The sequence below is a fragment of the Otolemur garnettii genome, unplaced genomic scaffold, assembly GCF_000181295.1.
Source record: "Otolemur garnettii isolate 467f Iridium unplaced genomic scaffold, OtoGar3 scaffold00004, whole genome shotgun sequence".
Classification (NCBI taxonomy): domain Eukaryota; kingdom Metazoa; phylum Chordata; class Mammalia; order Primates; family Galagidae; genus Otolemur; species Otolemur garnettii.
The window spans coordinates 35,726,263-35,750,081 of NW_003852399.1; the positions used below are offsets into that span (position 1 = coordinate 35,726,263).

General features: G+C 37.7%; 1 protein-coding gene across 1 annotated transcript in view; it reads right to left on the reverse strand.

The window, feature by feature from the left end:
* DECR1 (2,4-dienoyl-CoA reductase 1) overlaps positions 1–23,819 on the reverse strand; it is a 45,770-nt gene that overhangs the window by 13,620 nt on the left and 8,331 nt on the right. The window contains exons 2-5 of the mRNA XM_012810436.2: positions 11,321–11,523; positions 9,980–10,037; positions 9,372–9,458; positions 7,686–7,833 (exon numbers count right to left, since the gene is read on the reverse strand). Coding sequence (XP_012665890.2) covers positions 7,686–7,833; positions 9,372–9,458; positions 9,980–10,037; positions 11,321–11,523 — 496 coding nt within the window. The remainder of the gene's footprint in view (positions 1–7,685; positions 7,834–9,371; positions 9,459–9,979; positions 10,038–11,320; positions 11,524–23,819) is intronic.

Sequence of the window (23,819 nt, forward strand, 5' to 3'; positions counted from 1 at the left end):
CAACTCCTGGGCTCAAGCGAGTCTCCTGCCTCCACCTCCCAAATAGCTGGGACCACAGGCACCCACCACAACACCCGGCTATTTTTTTTTTTGGTTGCAGCCATCATTGTTGTTTGGCAGACCCGGGCTGGATTCAAACCCACCAGCTCAGGTGTATGTGGCTGGCTCCAGAGCCGCTTGAGCCACAGGCGCCAAGCCATGAAACATGTTTTTAAATGCCAAAGTGTGCATTATAGGCTTGGCACAGGAATCATTCATTGAGGAGTAGGACTAAAGCTGGAAATGAAGATTCTGTATGGTGGAAAGAATGATCTTAGTCAAGGACACTCAAAAGCATGGTTGATATGAATGGACAGGAGATTGGAGAGGCTGAGGTGCCTGATCACGGTGGATGATGAAGAGTAACGGGTCAAGCACAGTACCTATGGATTTGAAAAAAGAATGTTTTGAAATTTGTTTTTGCATTTAAAGTTCAAAAGAATGTTTTGAAATTTGTTTTTGCATTTAAAGTTCTCCTCACTTATGGGGAGGAGAGCGGCAAGATGATTAAAAACATTTTCTGATCATGTAACTGAATTGCAAAACAGTATAAAGTATTTTACAACTTAGCTCATTATTGCCAAGGCCTCGGTTATTCTTCCCTTGCTCCACAACAAGGCTTCTGGTAAGACGACTGCAGGCGTAGTTGCAGCAATACTACACTATCCACAATTCCTTTTACAGACATTTCCTCCTTCCTTTCCTCCTTTCATATTACATGATGAACCTCCTCAGATAATGAATTTTCACTCTTTCCCTTTCCTTGGGTTGCTACTGAATATCCCTTACTTTTACATTCCCTGAAGCTCTTAGAATTATTTCAGTCAAACTCTTAAATTAGCTGGGGTACCATATGTTCATTCCCATGAAGAAGCACATGTACCTTTGTAAAGAAAATCTATATTTTTCATGAGGCTTTTATTGTTAACACCTTCTTTTGTTATTAAATATGAAGGATTTATTATCAAATCTATTTTGCAGAAATAGAAATCTGAGTAACAGTAAAAATACTATGACGCACTAACTGTCCAAGTATCAGGTATAAAGTAGGAGACTGACCGTGATTATAACAAAGTCACAGTCATTTCTCTTTCCCTGCTACTCCACCTACAATGAAATCTCATTGATTTAATAGTAAGAGTTAACACTAGGCATTTAATAAACCATAGTTTCTCATCTGTAAGTGTAAGTATTGAAAACACTTAGTTTGCATATTTAAAAAAAAAAAGAGTAACTGTGCATCAGTTTCCACCTAGATCTATGAAGAGGAATAAAATAGCACTTACCTTACAGAGTCATAAAAATATGAAAGTTAATAAATATTTGGCACTTAAAAGAATACTTGATACAGAAGAAGCACTCAATAAATGTTAGCTGTTAAAAATAAAGAATAAAGGAAGGGAGGAGTGAAGGGAAGAAGAAAGGAGGCAGGAGGTTAACAACATAAAAAAGGAAGGAAGGGAGGATGAAATGAAGAGAGGAAGGAAAATTTGCTTAAAATTAGGGTAGGTCCTTAAAGAATAATGCTTCATTTTTTGCTTGTTCTACATCCTAACACTTGTTATGTCAAATACCTTTATTTAATAATTATCCAATTTTTAGCAATCACGATAAAATTCTCAGATGGTCTTATGAAGATGGAATTCTAGACTTCCGGTATAAAGTAATCCATCTGACTCAATTGCCAAAGATAGTCCAAAATTAAGTATAACATCTGGGTTGCCTGTCATATATTGTTTTAATTGATACATGTAAAGGAATCAAAGAGAAAATGTTTTAATTTTTTTAGATGGCATCTAAATGCATTTTTTTGGTAGAGACAGAGTCTCATTCTATCGCCCTCGGTAGAGTGCCATGGCATCACATAGCTCACGGCAACCTCCAACTCCTGGGCTTAGGCAATTCTCTTGCCTCAGCCTGCCGAGTAACTGGGACTATAGGCGCCTGCCACAACGCCTGGCTATTTTTTTGTTGCAGTTTGGCGGGGCCGAGTTTGAACCTGTCACTCTCGGTATATGGGGCTGGTGCCCTCCTCACTGAGCCACCGCGCCACCCTCTAACTGCATTTTTAAAAGACAGTAACAGAAATAAGGCTAACATTTTTACTTGAATGTTAAGTAATTTAAGATTGTTTTAAGAATCTAAATATGAAGAGTATCATACTGTGTTGAATACTTAACATAATATGTCTTTGATGGTGACACAGAGATATTTGTTGGGTTTAGCTTAAATATAACATCAGTAATAAAAAGTATTATTCCCACGAACTGCATGTTTGCATCTCTCCCCTACAATTCATATGTTGAAACCCTGAACCCCAATGACGGTACTTGGATGTGGGACTTCTGGCAAGTAACTAGGGTTGATATAGGTCATGAGGTTGGAGCCCCCATGATTGGATCAATGCCTTTATAAAAAGAGGTGGAGAGACCAGCCTGAGCAAGAGGGAAACCCTGTCACTAAAAATTAGCTGGGCATTGGGGTAGGCACCTATAGAGAATCATTTGAGCCAAGAGTTTGAGGTTGCTATGAGCTCTGACGCCACAGCATTCTACAGGGGGCAAGAAGGTGAGGCTCTGTCTTAAATCTTTTTCCAGGAAGAATTAATTTTTGTTAATGGTGAAAGGTGAGGGTCCAGTTTCAGTCTTTTACAAGTCACCAGCCAGTTCACCCAGCACCATTTATTAAATAGGGAGTCTTTCCCTCACTGAATGTTTTTGATAGGCTTATCAAAAATCAAATGACAATAAGCGGCAGGGTTTATCTCTTGGTTGTCTATTCTGTTCCATAAATCTACCTCTCTGTTTTTGTGCCAGTTCCCTGCTGTTTTGATCACTATTTATAGATTTATAGTATAGCCTGAAATCTGGTAATATGATACCTCCTTATTTGTTTTGATTTCTGAGCAATTTATTGGCTATTCGAAGCTTTTTTTGATTCCATATAAAACAAATTTCCACTATTTCTTCAAGCTCTTGAAAGTATGACAGTGGTACTTTAATAGGGATTGCATTAAATCTGTAGATTGCTTTGGGTAGTACAGACATTTTAAAAATGTTGATTTTTCCCAGCCATGAGCATGGTATGTTTTTCCATTTGTTAACATCTTCAACTATTTCTTTTCTCAGAGTTTCATAATCCTTTTTATGGAAATCTTTCATATCCTTGGTTAGGTAAATTCCCAGATATTTCATCTTCTTTGGGACTATTGTACAAGGAATAGAGTTCTTGACTGTATTTTCTGCTTGACTATTGTTGGCATATATAAAAGCTTCTAATTTGTAAATACTGATTTTCTATCCTGAGACGCTGCTATATTCTTTGATCACTTCTAAGAATTTTGTAGTTGAGGTCCTGGGATTTTCCAAGTATAGGATCATATCATCTGCGAAGAGTGAGAGCTTGATCTCCTCTGACTCCATTTGTATACCCTGATTGCCTTCTCTTGCCTGATTGTGATGGCTAAGATTTCCATTACTATGTTGAATAGCAGTGGAGACAGTGAGCATCCTTGCCTCGTTCCTGATCTGAGTGGAATTTTACTCCATTCAATATGATATTGATTATGAAACTATAAAAATACTAGAAGAGAATGCAGGAAAAACACTTGAAGAAATAGGATTGGGAGAATTTTTTGTGAGGAGGACTCCCCAGGCAATTGAAGCAATACCAAAAATATATTACTGGGATCTGATTAAACTAAAAATTTTCTACACAGCCAAGAGCACAGTAAGTAAAGCAAATAGCAACCTTCAGAAGGGAAGAAGATATTTATAGGTTATGCTTCCAACAAAGATCTAATAACTGGAATCCACAGACAACTCAAACTAATCAATAAGAACAAATCACCCCATTTCTAAGTGGGCAAGAAACTTCACCAAAGAAAACAGGCACATGGCCTACAAACACATGAAAAAAATGCTCATCATATTTAATCACCAGAGAAATGCAAATCAAAGCCACTTTGAGATATCATCTAATTCCAGTTGGCATGGATGAGGAGAAAAGGGAACTCTTCTACACTGCTGGTGGGAATGCAAACTAATGTGGCCTTTTCAGGAGAATACTCAAGGAACTAAAAGTAGACCTACTGTTCAATCCTGCAATTCCTCTACTAGGTATATGCTCAGATGATCAAAAATCATTTTACAACAAAGACATTTGCACAAGAATATTTATTGCAGCCCAATTCATAATTGCCAAGACATGGAAACAGACCAACTGCCCATCAACCCATGAATGGATTAACAAATTGTGGTATATGCATACCATGAAATACTATGCAGCCATAAAAGAAGGTGGACACTTCACATCTTTTATGTTTACCCTGATGGAGCTCGAATATATTCTTCTTAGTAAAGTATCTCAAGAATGGGGAAAAAAAGCATGCAATGTACTCAATACTACTATGAAATCAATATATAATCACCTACACATTCCTATGAATAGTAAGACATAACTATAGTCCAGAAAGTAGGGGGGAAGACGAGGGAAAGTGCAGGAGAGGAGGAAGCTAGGAGGCAGGGTTTTGAGGGGGACTCACCTAATGTGCCTAATATAATGGTACATTTCAAAACTATTAAGAAAAGAGTATAATTATCTTACCACAACACATAAGGAAGCGAGGTGATAGATGTGTTAATCAGTTTGATGTATTTCACATTGTATATCAAATCAGTACACTGTACCCCATAAATGCATCAATGTACACAGTTACGATTTAATAAAGAAAAAAATGTGTTAAAAATATAAAATAAATTTAAGAAAAAAAGAGAGATTCTGTCTCAAAAAAAAAAAAAAAAGAGGTGGAGATAGCAGATTTCCCTCTGTGTGTACAAACCAAGGAAGGAAAGACCACAAAAGGACACAACCAGCAAGAGAGCCCTCACCAAGAACCTGACCGTGTGGACACCCTGATCTCACACTTCCCACCTCAGAACCCTGAGAAATAAACACTAGTCAGTGGTAATTTGTTAGAAGACTCCAAACTATGACAACGATTAACACCACTTCAACAAAATAATCCTTATTATACATCCTAAAATTACCTCTTATGAGTTTTAAGAGGTACCCCTTTTTTTCTAGTGATCTAGGATTTCATAGAAAAATTCAACATTTATCCTATCCAAACCCTTTATGAAAAGACTCCTTCAGCCCCCCATTGGTCCCACTTAGTCTTTTCTGATTGCAAGTTCTTTCATAAAATGAAGTACTCTTTCACATATCACTAATTTTTTCATTTTTATATACAATATACTAGTGATGGATGAACTTTAGTATGGTATTTCCAATACTCTTCCCAGTATGGATAAGCCATGTATTTACTGACCTCTGTAGCTATAAGAGGTCCCTGAGGTAAAGTCTTTAAAGCCTCTGTGCTTTTGACCCTCAGTCACTTGCTGTCTACTGCCAGTGCCCTCTGTCAGTAATTCCTCCTCATGGCAAGTGAACATCCATCTTCTAGCTGCTGTACCCTCATCTTCTCTATTTGACTTCCCAGATATCCTACTTTGGCTGACTCCCTAGATGCCAGACCACCTAACACACTTCTGATCACAGATTACTCCCCTGTGAGCTGACCTCCAAGTCCACCCACTTTGACACATTTGAGGTCCTTACCCTATGGATCCAAGACCAGAATGGATCCTGTACACTGCACTCTCCTCTGCCCAGTGGTCCACGTTCTCCAAATTCTGTCAGGTTAGGTACCACATCAATAACTGACAGGAATCTTGGTAGAATAAAAACTGGTTTCCATCTTTTAAAATGTCCTACCTAATATATTTTTAATAAAGCCCATAGAATTTTAATCCAAGGAGATGAACAAAAATAGATCAAAGTCTACATTGAAATGAAAGACAATAATGAGAAAAGAGAGAACCAGACAGAAATCAAGGGTCACAGAGATGGACAAAGGAGGAAATGAAAGAGACAACGAGGCAAGGAAAAAGTGAGAAAAGAGACAGAGAAGAAGAAAAACAGGAAACCAAAAATGAATGCTGACAGAGGCAGAGACGTGAAGAAATTGAGACATGAGCCAGAGGTGAGGAGAAAGAAAACCAGGCAGAGGCAGAGAAATAAAGGAAAGGAGATTCAGGTTCCTTGGTCAGAGAAGGGAAGGCAGAGGACTCCACCCACTCTTATTCCTATCTCCCTTCCCACTCTTATTCATCTCTCCTGAAGAAAAACAAAAAAACCCAAAATCTCATCACCCAAATACTAAATATAAATCATATCTACTCTGCTGTAGTGAAAATTAGTGATGATTGGGGTTGACCAGTTTGATGAAAACATTTCAAATTGTGTATAAGGCCAGCACATTGTACCCCATGATTGCATTAATGTACACAGCTATGATATAATAATAATAATAAAAGCATGAAAGCTATTAGCACACACACAAAAAAAAGGCTAGTGCCTCCCCAGCACCCGCTTGTCAGTTTTTACTTCCTCTCTCAAATTGATTATCCAAGCTGAAATTGAATAAGAAATTGAACAAGAGCAAGAAGTTGAACCTCCTAAGGTAAAGGCTTCTGAAGCAGGAGGAGGAGCCTGGCCAGCTCTATGCCAGCCTTCTTCCTCTTGAGCCTCGAAGACATCCTCTGAGGAGCACGCCAGCTCTTCCTCCTTGTCCTTGCTCAGAATATTCTCCACCCTCTCTGAGAAAATGCCCCCATTCTTTCAAGTTCCAATTTTTTCAGGGACAGAGCTGGGTCTGGCTCTGTGCTTTGGGCATGCAGCATAGAGCCGGGTACGCAAATGTCATCAGTATTTAAGGAATAAATGTACACTGGTTCCAGACATATTTGTATATACACACATATACATGACACATATTTAGTATTCATGCGTATACAAACAAGTCCTCTCTAAATGTATTCTCCCTCCAGTGTTCTCAACCTCACTGGTGTTAGCACCATCCAACTGCTCACCCCAGCTAAAAACTTTCTATCAAGGCCTGTGGATCTTTGTCTTTTAAAAGTCTCCTACTTTATCTCCCATGCTATTTGCACACCAAAAGAAAAATGAAACACTCCTCAGTGGGTATCCTCATACTTTTCCCTCACATTGAATTTGCCAATAACCTTTCCAATAAAGTTAAATTCTTCATGAGATACTTTCGATGGAAACCCATAAAATAAACAGCAAACTCTCTATTTTGGTACTGAGAACTTTCCCAACTACACCCCAACCCACCTTCCCAAAATCATTTCTTAACCCCCCTCTCTCCATCTCCAGGCACATCCAATTTCTCATTATTCCCTAAACACCCCTGCTTTTCCCTTCCCTCGGGCAGCCTCTATCCATAGAGATTCACATTTCCTTTCCCCTAACCTTTCTCCACATTGAGATCTTTGAAAATTCAGCTCAAATTGCATCTCATTCTTCAGTCTGATCAGTGATCCTAGGGAGACTTAGTTCCTTTCTCTGGACATCCAATGCACTTGAAACTTATACTTATTATTGCTCAAATCATAACGTAATCATAATGTATGGTAATTATTTAATTATCTTTCTTCTCCATTACACTGTGAGTTGTACAAGTATAGACAGTCTCACTGACTTTTTAATGTATCCCAGAACTTAGCACAGAACCTTGCATGCAATATGGACCCAATAAATACATGAAGAATAAGCAAACTTACCTTTCTGTGCTTTAATAAGTTGTTTTCCAATTTCTAGTGTTACAAAGGCTGTACCATTTAGAACTATGTCAGTAATGGTCCTCCAAGCATTAGGAGAGAGTCTTTCAGTGGGAGAAATAAAATTCCCTGCCGCATTGTTTATCACAATCTATTAAATGAATAAGGCAAGGTATAAAAGCTTTTAGATGAAGAAAAACATTTTCTTTCCAGAGCTTTCATTTCTGAAATTTATTTGTCCAAATAACACAATAAAGCTGAAGTTCAGAGTTAGCTACAAAACAAAACCATGAAATCGGGTTTTTTGTGTCTGTGAAAATCTTTGTTATTAAGCAATTTCAGGATCTTTACCCCTGTGTTTAAATTAGGGTAGACTCCTATTATTAAGAAATTGATACAGCTCACACCTGTAAATCCTAATACTTTGGGAATAACATATAGGAGGATTCCTTGATGCCAGGAGTTCAAAAGCAAACTGGGCAATAGCAGATCCTCTACAAAAAAATTTTTAAAAATTAGCTGGGCATGGTGGAATGCACCTGTTATCTCAGCTACTAGGGAGGCTGAGACAGAAACCTCAGGAGTTGGGGGATGCAGTGAGCTATGATGACCTCACTCCAGTCTCAGTGACAGAGACCCTACCTCAAAAAAAGAAAAACAAAACCAAAAATGAATACACACTAATTGTATTTACCATGTGACTATTTCAAGGCATCTCAAGAAATGTCTTTTAAGTTCTGGTGTCATTTTAGTTTAATTTACCCAATGAATTCTTGGCTGGTAACCCATTCCTTTATTATCAATAAAGATTCTGCTTAGTTCTACAGCAGATTCAATATTATTGGTGTGTCTGAAAATGACTTTAACATAGAAAAATGCTCTCTTTCAGATTATTGGAAGAAATGTTTTCACTTTAATAAATGATCCAAACAACAACAAAATACCTATGCATATCTCAGGTCTTACAAGGAGACATTTAGAATTGCTTGCAGTGTTTTTCTTGTTTTATTTCTTATTTATTTATTTATTTTGAGATAGAGTTTCACTCTGCCACCCTGGGTAGAGTGCGGTGGTATCATCATAGCTCACAGTAACCTCAAACTCTTGGACTCTAGAGATTCCCTTGCCTTAGCCTGCCAAGTAGCTGGGACTACAGGTGCCCATCATGATGCCCAGCTAGTTTTTTCTATTTTTAGTCTAACTCTTGCTCAGGCTGGTCTAAAACTCATAAGCTTGACCAATCTACTCGCCTCAGCCACCTAGAGTGCTAAGATTATAGGCATGAGCCACCAAGCCCAGCCTATAGGTTTTCTTATTTGTATTGTTCTTCTCTACTGAGAGACAGAAATAAAAATTATTATGAAAAACAAAGAACGTGAATCATTTAAATTAGATACTGTACTCCTGGATAACTGCTCTTGTTATTTCAAAATTTTATTAAATAAACTAAAATCAAGTTTGTTCTATCATCAATCATAAAGGTATGTTTTAAGTATTCCTGAAAGGAGGCAGTGCAGCAGTCCTCCTAATCTGTCCCCTATTTTAAGCAGAGCTGGCATCTTTCTAGGGATAGAATACAGGTGCTTCCCAACACAGGACTTGCTCACATAGGTATTCCTTTATACATTTTGGTGGTTGTTATTGACATCAAATACCTCAGACTTTGGTCTCATCACCAATTACACTTACATCAGGATGTCCTGCGATTTTGATCAGTTCTGACACAGTGTTTTTAACCACTTCAGGATCCCTCACATCACACTGAATTGCATGAACCTATAAAAAAGAAAAAGAAAAAAGAATATGTTATAGATAATGCTAAACCAAAAGAAGAGTAAATTATTAACATTTAAAAACATTGTAATTCCTGAATCTAAATTAAATGACTGCTTTTTTTTTTTTTTTGAGACAAAGTCTCACTATGTTGCCCTAGGTAGTGTACTGTGGAGTCACAGCTCAGAGCAACCTTGAACTCTTGACTCTTGGGCTTAAGCAATTCTCCTGTCTCAGCTCCCAAGCAGCTGGGACTACAGGCACCCACCTCAATGCCCAGCTATTTTTTTGGTTACAGTTGCCGTTGTTTGTTTGGTAGGCCCAGGCTGGGTTCGAACCTGCCAGCTCTGGTATACATGGCTGGTGCCCTAGCCACTGAGCTACAGGTGCCAAGCCATGACTCTTTCGTTGTTGTTGTTGTTGCAGTTTTTGGCAGGGGTTGTACCCACCACCTCTGGTATGTGTGGCGGGAACCCTCCTCTTTGAGCCACAGGTGCCGCCTCCATGACTCCTTTTTAATATACCTTGTTTCCAGTTTGAGAAGAAATTTGTTCTGCAGTAGCTTTCAAAACATCCATCTTCCTAGAAATAAGTACATTGCATTTTGCATGAGTTCTGAAATAACTTTATATTTTTCTTTTTAATTCTGTAAGAATATAGGAAAGCTACAGCTTAAAGAAAAGCATTTCTGAGAAAGTATGAAATATATCTAAATACAAATCAATTCGAATGAATTCTTTTTCTAAAAGTCAAATTTAAATAATTTTTACATATCTGATACTAATTTATTGAATTAGTTACTTTTAACCATAGTTACTGCAGCATCATCTACTCATATATTTAAATTATTTCCTTTTTTGCTCAAGTCAGCTTTATAAAGAAAATACATTTATGGTATAATGTTAGTAGGTTTTAGACCAAATTTATGGGTTTGGATACATGCATTCAGAGCTTCACACCTTTGAAGAAACACAAAATATAAACCATGAATATAAAATTATATTAAAATATATTAAATATTAAATATATTATATATTAAAATAAGATTTTAAAACTCTTAAGAACAGCATTACATAAAAAAATATTCTGGCTAATCTGCAGCTGTTAATGACATAGAAACTGTCATTCAGATGACTACTTGATCTACCTAAAATTTTATACCATTCAAATTGGAGGAAAGGGTGGATTTTTTTGACTGGTCCCTAAACCCTCAGACTCACAAAGTTATAGGGTACCAAGGAATGATTATATAAAAAGAAATTCCTTCCACATGCTGTTACCATTCCTTTATTTATTCCTTTATCTATTTTCACAATAGATAATTGTGAAATAGCTGTCTACCTTATAGAAAATGGAAGGATTATATCCATTATTCTAGTACAAGGTTAATCATCAATTAAAGCAGTAACATAATCACTTCCACTGAAAACAAAGCAAACGTCATGTAGGTAGTACTACTTTAAAAACATATATACACACATTTTTTGAGATGGGTCTCATTACAGACTGGTGTCAAACTCCTAGACTCAAGCTATCCTCTTACCTCAACCTCCCAAGTAGCTGACTACAGGCTGAGCCCCCAAGCCTAGCTCCATTGAAGTACTTTTTAACTTTAAGTACAAAACAAGAGTTATCACTGAATTTGGGACATGTAAACATTATCAGTTCCATAACTGTCACTATGACTAACATCTCAAATGATAACTGATTTTTTCCAAGAAGATTTATTTAAATAACCTAAAAAATATTTCATTTAAGATTACATTGCAAATCAAACAGCCCTGGCAAGTGGTGTTTTCGAAACTAGAACACAGAACAGTTTCTTTAATATACTCTCCCCGAGAAACGTGCTGAGACAGACTTACCGGCTAGCTATCACACACTGAGCGCCTAAACTCGACAGAAGAGTTGTCATTCCTTTACCGAGGCCAGTGCCTCCCCCGGTGATGAACGCTACTTTTCCTTGAAAACTATTTGGTAGCAACATTGCTTTTTGAAGGGGTGGAAAGAATTTAGACTGCACAGCTTCAGTGTTTTGATATAATGTTTTCGTCCCATAACTGAAAAACTAAAAGGGGAAAAAATAAATTAATACTTGCATACATGGATTTCCAAGAAAGGGATGAATTTTTAAAATCTGAAATTTTATATTAATCTAATTCTTACACTAACATAAACTCACTGGAAACATATTGGTGCTGCACTTTATTATTCTCTTACTTTCTGAATGTTAAGTAACATTTTGGAATGGTTTTAAAAGCATGGGTTCTAGAGCTAGACTGTATAGGACAGAATATCCTCCCATATAAATTTCAGCAAGTTATTTAACCTCCCTGTTCCTCAGTTAAGGAACATCTGTAAAATGTAGATTATAAAAGAATCTTCCTCATTGGACATATGAGAATTATATGCATCAATATAAGTAAACCATCTAAAGCAGTATGTACTGCATATTATAAAGGCTAGAAGGTGTTTGCTCAAATTTAAATTTAAAGAAACTAATGTGAAGCATTTGTGTCTTTTAGCAAGAATAATTTGTGTAAAATCACATTCCATCTTTGAATCATTGAAGAAAATTATAAAAAAAAAAAACTTTATTAAATCAATTGCCTTTTCCCAAACTGTCTTCTACTCCCAAACTTTAGAACAGTTAGAAAATTTGTTTTTTGAATGGGGAGAATATCAGTACATTTTGAACTAAATATATTTGTATTGTTGTACTTTATATTTTATAGCTTATATTCACAGTACTTTTAAAAAAAATCACTGCCATTATCTCACATTTAATTGTATAAACAATCTTGAGGTTTGTTATAACAACTAACAATAGGAACTAGCAGGGGTCCTCAAACTTTTAAAACAGGGGGCCAGTTCACTGTCCCTCAGACCATTGGAGGGCTGGACTACGGCCGGGACAAGTCCGCTGCTAAGCAAGACAGGCAGCGGTGGCCGGATAAATGTCCTGGGCAGGCCGCATGTGGCCTCCCGGCTGTAGTTTGAGGAGCTTGCTTGAATGGTTACCATGTGCCAGAATGAGATATCAAATTACCAATCTTCAAAACAAGCACATGAACAGGTTTTTTTGTTTGTTTGTTTGTTTTTGGCTGGGGCCAGGTTTGAACCTGCCACCTCCATTATATGAGACCGACGCCCTACTCCTTGAGCCACAGGTGCTGCCCAAATAGGTATTATTTTTATGTCATGGGACAGGAAGGACTCGGAAAGATTAAACATGTTTTCAAGGTTGCAGAACCAAGATTTAAACACAGGCTCTACAGCCTCTTCTCATAACCATCTTGTATGTTGCTTCTGTCTGTTCTCTGATATTTTGCTGGGCTTAATGACCACACCAGGGAGGTATATGATATGCCATTAGGTCACAGTTGCAGGATTAAAATTCTTTCATTTCCTGGTAGGGTGTTCCTGTAAGCTAGCTAAGCTGCCATCAGTTGATCTAGGATATCTAGAAATTTATCCTAAGGAAATAACTAGAAATGTTAATGGCTTAGGATAAGCCTGTACATCAACTAGAAATTACACAAGAAAATGTTTATGATGTAATGTTAAATTTTACAAAAAGAAATAAATATACAACATCTCCTTAACTATAAAAATACATGCTTAGAAAAAAAGCCTACAAGAAAGTAACAATAGTAAATAGTAGATTCAATATTTGCTATATGCCAAGGTCTCTAAAGACTTCCCTCACAATAGCGCTAACCCGTGAATTCTGTTATTACTGCTATTTTACAGATAAGGACAGTGAAGCACAGAGAAGTCAATTAACTTTGACTAAAATACTAACAAGTAAAATTAAAGAGAATACAAACAGAAAGACGTCGCATGTTCATGGATCAGAACATGATTTGTGTAGTGTGTTAAAATGACCATACTGCCCAAAGCAATCTACAGATTCAATGCAATCCTTGTCAAAATAACAATGATATTCTTCACAGAAATAGAAAATAAAAATCCTAAAATGTACATAGAATCACAAAAGACTCCAAATAAACAAGTGATCCTGAGCAATAAGAATAAAGCTAAATTGCTATGAGCTGTGATGCCTCAGCACTCTACCCAGAGACAGCTTGAGGCTCTGTCTCAAAAAAAAAAAAAAAAAAGACATGAAATGAGAAAAAAAAAAAAACTCATATTTGGGTGGCACCTGTGGCTCAAGGAGTAGGGCACCAGTCCCATATATTGGAGGTGGTAGGTTCAAACCTGGCTCTAACCCAAAAAAATAATAATAATGATAATAAGCTCAAGGTATCATATTACCAGACTGAAAAGCTATAGTAACCAAAACAGTATGGTACTGGCATAAAAACAGACATACAGGCCAATGGAACAGAATAAACAACTCAGAAATTAATCCACATCTCTGCAGCCAACTGATCTTTGACAAAGGTGCCAAGAACACTCACTGAGGAAAAGACATTGTCTTTAACAAATGGTGCTTCAATAAATGGGAAAAGTGGATATTCATACACAGCTGAATAAAAATCAACCCAAGATAGATCAAAGACCTAAGGTAAGACCTGAAATGATAAAACTATCAGCAGAAAACATAAAGTAAAGGCATCAGGACATTGGTCTGGGAAAAGAATTATGAGTAAAAACTCAAAAGCAGAGACAACAAAAGCAAATATAAACAAATAGAATTATATAAAACTAAAGGCTTAAACACAGCAAGAAGAACAATCAACAGAATGAAAAGATAATGTACAGATTGGTAGAAAATACTGCAAACCACCATCGAGGGTGGATCAATATCTCAACAGAAATAAACTCAATTAAAAAACAAGCATACGGCTCAGCACCTGTGGCTCAAGTGGCTAAGGCGCCAGCCACATACATCTAAGGTGGTGGGTTCGAATCCAGCCCGGGCCCGCCAAACAACAATGATGGCTACAACCAAAAAATAGAAAATAGCTCAGCGTTGTGCCGGGTGCCTGTGGTCCCAGCTACTTGGGAGGTGGAGGCAGGAGACTCACTTGAGTCCAGGAGTTGGAAGTTGCTGTGAGCTGTGATGCCACAGCACTCTACCCAGGGGGACAGCTTGAGGCTCTGTCTCAAAAAAAAAAAAAAACAAGCATACAAGCTGAACAGATATTTCTCAAAAAAAGACACAATGACCAGTCAACAAGTATATGGGGAAAAAAAGTTAAACACCACTACTCATCAGGGAAATGCAAATCAAAGTCACAACGAGGTAACATTTCTCCTCAGGTAGGATGGCTATTGTCAAGAGGACAAAAAATAGCAGGAAAGGTGAAGCATGCCTGTAATTCCAGAACTTTGTGAGGCCAAGGCAGGAGAATCACTTTTTGAACCAGCCTGACAATAGAGCGAGACCCCATCTCTCTACAAATAGTTTTTTTCTTTTAAGTAGCTGGGCATGGTGGCACGTGTTTATAGTCCCAGCTACTCAGAAAGCTGAGACAGAAGTATTGCTTGAGCCCAGGAATTTGAGGTTGCAGTGAGCGATGATGACACAACTGTACTGTATAGCCTGGGTAACAGAGTAAGTCTCTGTCTCACAAGAAATAAATAAATACATACAAATACTGACAAGAATGTAGAGAAAAGGGAATCCGTACTCATTGTTAGTGAAAATATAAACCAGTATACCCAGTATGAAGAATAGTACAGAGATTCCTCCAAAAGACTACAGATAGGACCCCATGATTCAACAATCCCAGTACTAGGAATTTATCCAAAGGAAAGGAAAACAATCCATTAAAGAGACATCTGCAACCCCATGTTTACTGTAGCACTATTCACAATAGTCAAGATATGGAATCGACCCAGGCTAGGTGTATAACACATGAATGGATAAAATGTGGTACACTCACACAATGAAATACTATTCAGCCATAAAAACAGAATGAAATCCTGTCATTTGTGGCAACGTGGACAGATCTGGAGAATAAATGTCAAATGACAGAAAGCTAAACTCATGTTCTAACTCACATGTGGAAGCTAAAAAGAAAAAATGTGGATCTCACAGAAGTAAAAATCAGAACAGAAGGTATTAGAGGCTAGAAAGGGTAGGAAGATGGGATGGAGATTTGTTGAAGGATAGAAAATTACAGCTAGATAGGAAGAGTAAGTTTTCATGTTCTATTGCACTACAGGATGATTATAGTTAACAATAATATTAGAGTTTTAAGGCGAGAGGGAGGGGAGGGGTGAGGAGGAGGATGAGTGGAGGGAGCAGTGTTCGGTGGGACCACATCTATGGTTCATCTTATAAGGGTACACGTGAATCTTTCTAAATGTAGAATATAAATGTCTTAACACAATAAAAAGAAATAAATAAAATCAGATTCATCCTCTAAGTAAGTATACATATATATGAAAGAGTTTTGAACAGCTAGGCAGAGGCTATTGAATGTTTCCAGTACAAAGAAATGATAAATGTGTTTTAGATAATGGATATACCATTTGCTCTGATCTGATCACTATACATTATATGTACTGGCATGTACATCACTATATGCCCTATGAATATGTATAATTATTACTTGAAAAAAACTTTAAAAGGATAGATAATAACAATTAGTAAAGGCTAAAATACAAGATCTGTTTGACTTCACAGTCTACCCATTCCTTTACACCAGTGTTTTTCAACCTTTTTTATCTCATGGAACATTTGAAACTATAGTTAAAGTTCCATAGCACATTTAAATTATGTTGATTTAAAAAAAGAATAAAAAAATGGGGCGGTGCCTGTGGCTTAGTGGGTACAGCGCCGGCCCCATATACTGAGGGTGGCAGGTTTGAACCTGGCCCTGGCCAAAACTGCAACAAAAAAATAGCTGGGAGTTCTGTTAGGCGCCTGTAGTCCCAGCTACTTAAGAAGCTGAAGCAAGAGAATCGCCCTAAGCCCAGGAGTTGGAGGTTGCTGTGAGCTGTGATGCCATAGCACTCTACCAACGGTGACAGACTAAAACTCTGTCTCTAAAAAAAAAAAAAGAAAGAATATATTTACTGTGCTTTGAACTTCTTTCAAAAATAATGTAATTAATGATCTTTAAATATTTTCACAGCACACTGGTTGCTAATCACTGCTTTATGCTATCATCTCTAAGGGACAGGATTAGAAAGTCTTTTTTATTTTTTAATTTTGGCTGGGGCTGGGTTTGAACCCACCACGTCCTGTATATGGGGCCAGCACGCTACTCCTTTGAGCCACAGGCACCGCGCTAGATTAGGAAGTCTTTTTATGTGGTTGTTTTTAGTACTTTCAAAAATCTATCTAATAAGTATGATTTGACTTTACAATCAGGAAAAACATGTTATTGAGGGACAAAATTTGAGATCATATATAAAATAAATGGTGAAAATAACTGGTATACAAAAAGATACACAGGCAAAAATACCACATTTGATGATTACAGTTCCTAATAAGCATGTATAATGTAACAAGTTATTACACAGCACAGTCTTGTCCATTTTATCTTTTTTGATCTGATCAATGCTGATCTTATGATTCCACTTCTTCACCCAATCAAAAGTGAAGAAACTGATAATGCTATATTACCTGCTGGCAATTCACAGCACATGTGAATATAAATTCCAGCCATCTCTTTGCCTAAAACGAGATCAACACTAAGAGGTCAACACTAAGACCTATGGAGATGATTTGACCTCACAGCACCATGCTGTATCCAACTTCCTATTTCTACAAAGAAGCATCCTGAATAACTTGAAATAGTATTTTAGCCATTTCTTTTTGAATTAAGGTATAAAAAAGTGGATACAAAACAGGCTTTTCAAGTCTTTCAAGTCTTGCATTGTGGTTTTTCTAAAAATAAGTCATTTAGAAATAAGTTGTTTTCAAAAATGAAAATAGGCTCAGAGCCTGTAGCTCAGCGGCTAGGGCGCCAGCCACATATACCACAGCTGGCAAGTTCAGCCCAGGCCTGCCAAACAATGACAACTACAACAATAACAACAAAATAGCTGGGTGTTGTGGTGGGCACCTGTAGTCCCAGCTACTTGGGAGGCTGAGGCAAGAGAATCACTTAAGCCCAAGAGTTTGAGATTGCTGTGAGCTGTGATGCCACCGCACGCTACCCAGGGTGACATAATGAGACTCTGTCTCAAAAAAAAAAAAGAAAAGAACACTTTTAATATCAAGATTGATTTCTCTGGAGAGCGTTAGTGAGCTGAAATTCTTAAAACTCTCTAATGTCTTCCTGTTTATACAATATAGATTTATTTTTTAGTGTTAGAAATCCTAAATCTCTCCGTTCCACAATTAGCTATTACCCACCCACTATACTCATCACTCTCCCATATCATATGAACAATTATCTTCCTCCTTCACATATTCTGCAATTATAGCATCTAAACCTCTAACCCTCAAACTGGCAATTCCAAGTCTTGGCTCTGTCCCTTCCCTAGAGAATAAGGACTGTGTGTCAATGAGATGCATACCTAAATTACTTACATTTTGGGGGTAGTCTAAAATGTGTAAAGGAAATATCTAAAGCAGGGGTACATTGGTGATCCTAAGCCAAACATGTTTTGCCAGCCTACCCAATGTTTTAGAAAACATTTAGATATTGGAAGAATTCAAATAAAAATCAGAACCTGTGCCAACATGTGACTGGGAGGAAGAAAGTACTAAAAAAAAAAACAAAGTATTTTTTCCCACTAGAGATAAATTTCTGAATTTTATCTTAGAAATTTGTAACATAGAAGTTTCATGTAAAACAAATTTCTATAAAAAACAATGATTTCATGAGCTAAGTACATTGAGAAAATCCAGTTTGAAATCTGTAAAAATCATATTATAAGAGACACTCAGATGGAAGTTGTGAGGCTGAATGAGTTAACATTTAAATGATCCTCAGCTTAGCTATTTCATCATCATCATCACTATTGATTGGGCCTCCACACATTAAAATCCTATTGCTCAAAAACATGGATGTCTTTCAAAGTCAAAAGGACAAAAATTAAATTCTTGGGCATAGCATTCAGGCCACTGGGCAATAGGGCTTCGAACTCCCTTGCTAGTTCCACATCCTACCCATTCCACTACCCAGCAATAAGCTCTACTGCTTACCAGACCTTCAGCAGTCCCAAAATTTAACAAGCACTTTTACCTTCTAACCTTTGTTCCTGTTTTCTTATCAGCCCCACTCTTTCTAAACCTCCTGGTATCAGCCTTCAAAATCAGGCAACAGTTCCAACACCTCTGTTGACAGTTTTTTTCAGGGGACTCTGTAAAAAACAAGCAAATTAATCCCTTGCAGCTAGACTGTCAGCACTGAGGAAGGCAAGAACACTACCTTATTGATCACTATTAATAGGGGTTTTGGCACCAGTTAGACATTCAGTAAATGCCTGTTGTACTAGGGGTAACAATGGTTGGTCAGGCTCCAACTTCATTCAAAAGACACATAAAGTCTTATGTGATATATAAGTTCAGTTCTTTGCCACTTGTTTTATTTATTTTATTTTATTTCTTTTGAGACAGTCTCACTCTGTGCCCTGGGTATGGTGTCATGGCATCATCATGGTTCATAACAACTTCAAACTCTTGCAGTCAAGCCATCCCCTTGCCTCAGCCTCTCAAGTAGCTGGGACTATAGGCACCTGCCACAACACCCAGCTAGTTTTTCTGTTTTAGAAGAGATGGGATCTCACTTTTGCTCAGGCTGGTCTCCTGAGCTCAGGAAATCCATTTGCCTCCACCTCTCAGAGTGCTAGGATTACAGAAATGCACCAACTCACCCAGCCTTTTGCCACTTGCTTTAAAAAGTTAAGAATCATTTCCAATAACCCTAAATATAGCACCTTAAAAATTTGTTTAAACCTAAGAAAAGAATATCCAATTCTATCAGTATGTGAATATTAACATCATTCAAAAATAAAAAAACAGGGCAAAGGACTTAAAAAGGTAGTCCAAAGAAATTTTTTCAAAAATGCAATCATATTTATTTATAACTGAATAACCATATTTAAACAGAGGGAGGTCTCATTTTCTCTCACCAGACTAATAAGATTCAAAATTTTATAACACATAATACAAGAAATAGCTTTTCAAAGACACTCATAGGCCGGCTGCAGTGGCTCAAGGCTATAATACTAGCACTCTGGGAGACTGACACAGAAGAATCCCTTGAGCTCAGAAGCTCCACCAGCCTAAGCAAGAGCAAGACCTCATCTCTACTAAAAATAGAAAAATTAGCTAAGTGTAGTGGCATGTACCTATACTCCCAGCTACTTGGGAGGCTGGAGCAGGAGGAGCACTAGAACCCAGGAGTTTGAGGTTGCTGTGAACTAGGCTGATCCCTTGGCACTCTAGCCTGGGCAAAAAAAAAAAATGCCACTCTTACTATCTGTTAATATGAATTGTATGAACTTCTTTGGAGTCTAATTTGGCAACCTTCATTAAAATGTTAGAAATAAGGGTGGCACCTGTGGCTCAAAGGAGTGGGGCACCAGCTCCATATGCCAGAAGTGGCGGGTTCAAACCCAGCCCCAGCCAAAATCTGAAAGAAAAAAAAAAAAGTTAGAAATAAATATGCTTTGACTCAGCAAATCCACATTCATTAATTTATCCAATACAGATATTCATTTGGGGAAAAAAGAGCGAGAAGAAGCTATAATCAAAGATATGCAGGCCGGGCACATGCCTGTGATCCCAGCACTCTGGGAGGCTGAGGCAGCATGACTGCTTGAGTTCACAAGTTCAAGACCAGCCTTAGCAAGTGTGAGACCCAATCTCTAAAAAATAGCTGGGTGTTGTGGCGGGCACCTGCAGTTCCAGCCACTCAGGAAGCTGAGGCAAGAGGGTCACTTGGGCCCAAGAGTTTGAGGTTGCTGTGAGCTATGAGGCCACAGCACTCTACCAAGGGAAAGGGAGACTCTGTCTCAAAAAAAGAAAGAAAGAAAAGAAAAATGATATGCATAAAGATGAAAAATGAAAATACTTCTATTTATAATCAAATTGAAAAGAATAAAATACTAATACATTTAATAAAAAAGTATAAGACCTATAAATTGAAAACTACAAATTATTAAACAATTAACCATCCAAACAAATTAACAGACATTTGTGTCCATATAATGAAAAACTTAATTTTGTTAAGAAGGCACCACCCACAAACTGATGTACAGATTCAATGAAATCCCTATCAAAATACCAACTGACATTTTGCAAACGTTGACAGGTTTATCCCAGAATTGATAGGGACATGCAAGAGACTCAAGACTCATTAAAACATTATTTGTAATAGAAAATACTAGAAAACTATCTATCAGTATTTTCATAGGGCACATACTCAATGAATTAGGGCACATCCATATAACAAAATATATTTACATGGATCTATTATTTAGCAAGAAGAGGAGCTAGAATTCTCGAACGTAAACATTGCTACAGCTATATTGTTTATTCAATCACTCAACAAATATTTGTTGAATACCAACAATGCATTAAGTGAAAAACTCGGAGCAGAGAAATACATATAAAATGCTCTCATTCACATGATTTTTTTAAAATGAGGATATCTTCATCACATGCCAATAAAGGCATAAAAATTGCTGTAAGGATCATAGCAGTAACCTTTTGGAAGAAGCTCACATTGTCACTGCATATCCTTTCATCCTGTTTAAATGTTAAACATGCCTCTAAATTAATTTTTCATTAAAAATAATTAACACAAAACTGAATTATATACACAAGCACACAAGAAAAATGCAGAGGAAACCAAAGTTATAGCACGAAGGAAAATGGCAAAGAATGAGTTTTATGACAAAGATGTATGCCTTACTTGAAGTGCAAGCCCTCTATACACAGCAATAAAGTATGAGCTATAGCTATGAAGACAATGAAATATTTTCTTATCTATTTTCTTGGAGTTGCTAAGTACTTATTGGTTCGGGTAAAATGAATATTTTTTAGGTCTCATTTACTCTGATTCAAATTCACATGATAAGAGCTTTGCAGACTGAGCCTTAACTGTCATATTAAAATGTTTTCTTGGAAAATACTGGACAACTATGTTTTTCGAAGGATGAATTTAAAAAATGCACATCTCTCAATTCCCAAAGTACCTCATGTGTTCCCTACATATAGTATACCTTTCATAACTAATTCCCCATTTATTGTGTCCAGGACTAGAAGACACTTGTCTGTGCCATGCATGAATGCTCAGACAACTTCCACTTCAGCACTGGGCTTCTTGGCTGGAGGCATCTAGAAGTATAAGAGACTGCTAGGAGGGTCACTTACTAGAAGATGCAGTGCAGCAAAGAACAGTATTGCAGAATGAAAAATTGTCCCACCCCCAATGTCAACAGCATCCTGCAAACTTTAAGAGAAGTGCCCACGTGATGGCTTGCCATAGGCTGTGTTACATTCATGCTCTGTGTTTATGTGAATTGATTAATCATATTCACCAGCTCCTTAACTTAAAGCAGGGCATCCTACAAAGGCCACTGATATTCTGAACTTCTACACAGCACAGATCTTGTTGCCACAGCAACTTGAAAGTAAGGCCAAGCAAATATAAAAGTCCTAGCTGGACTCCAAGCTCCAATGGCTAGCCCGAATTATGCAGTTGCCAGAAGCAAGACAGAAATTACATTTTTGAGTAATGATACATCTTATAGCAGTGAACTTGAGTCCTTGAAAAAGTAGGTGCTCTGTACTACAGGGCATATATCCCATTTATATCACAGTACTGTCTACAGTTCAATGTTGACAAACAGAAGCTTGCCCAATATATTACACAATAAAGGGAGATAAAATCAGTAAGCAATTTGAAATTTTGAACAGGGGTTTTCACTTATACCTTCACTCTGATCTGCGTCATTTCTCACTGGTCCCCTATCATGTTAGATCTCTTGTTCTCACAAAGGGTTTGAGTATTTGCTTATATGAAAAAGTATTAGAGATAAACACATTACGATTGGATATAGTTCGTTCTTTATTTATTTTTAGCAAGTATTTATTGATCATCTATAATGCCCAGGTACTGCTCTAGGCAATGGCAATACAGAAGCAAGCAAAACAGACAACATCCTACCCCGAGACGGTGTTTGGAAGGGTGAGGGATAAACAAATTCAATGATACATTAAAGTTGATTGGTACTGTGGAGGAAAATAAGGCACAGAATAGAGGTGGCGCTTTGCCACTTTAAATAGAGATGTCAGCGAAGGCCAATCTGAAAAGGGACATGGGAGCAAAGATGTAGAGAAGGTGAGGGATGAGTTACAGGGTTTCAGGCAAAAGGAAGATTGAGACCAAAGATCCTAAAGAAGGAAGCGCGCACAACACATGGAAGAAGAACCATGAGGTCAGGGGGCTGGAGGAGGAGGGAGGGAGACAGGGACAGGAGGAAAGGTAGGTTTAGATCATTCTGGCTGCTATGTTAAGAACAGAGCATGGTGGGCAAGACTGCAAGCAGGGACCAGGTATGGTATTTATATAACGGGTGAGGCAGGAGGTGCTGACAGCTCAGATCAGGGTGCGATCATCAGAAGTGGTAGCAAGTAAGCAAATAAAATTATGTATAAGGGCAAAGGTCCCAGAAAATTAGAATATAATGAATCACAGCTGCACTTAATATTGCCTGGTCTAATTATGTCTTCTTTTTATTTTTATTTTTTTGAGACATAGTCTCACTCTGTCACCCAGGCTAGAGTGCAGTGGCATCATCATAGCTCACTGCAACCTCAAGCTCTTGGGCTCAAGTAATACTCCTGCCTCAGACTCCTGAGTAGCTGGAACTACAAGTGCACACCACCACACCTGGCAAATTTTTCTATTTTCAATAGAGATAGAGTCTCACTTTTGCTCAGGCTGGTAGAATTCCTGGCCTCAAGCAATCCTTCCCCGTGGACTCCCAGAGTGCATGAGCCATCATGCCCAGTCTAACTTTTTCTGATACATATTTGTAAATATTTATAGCATGTGGGGTGTGTGATGTTCTGTACATTCATTACACAGAATGTGTAATGATCAAGTCAGGATATTTAGAATACCCATCACCTCAATGAGTTCTTCTTGCTGCAGGCCCAATCTCATCACGCTGGACCTGTTTCATTAAAGAATATAAACAAGTCTTGGGCAGCCCCTGTAGCTCAAGGAGTAGGACACCGGCCCCATATACCAGGGGTTCAAGCTGGCCCCAGACAAAACTGCAAAAAAAAAAAAAAGAATATAAACAGTTCTCTTGTTTACTGAAAAGATCAAGGTCATTCAACTCAGAGAGGTCTTTCAACCTCTCTCACCTTCACCTCAACACGGCCTTTGTGTTCTAGAAAAATTAAGATTTAACTGTGAGCCAGAAAGAAGAAATGGAGATGGGCTCGGCGCCTATAGCTCAACCGGCTAAGGC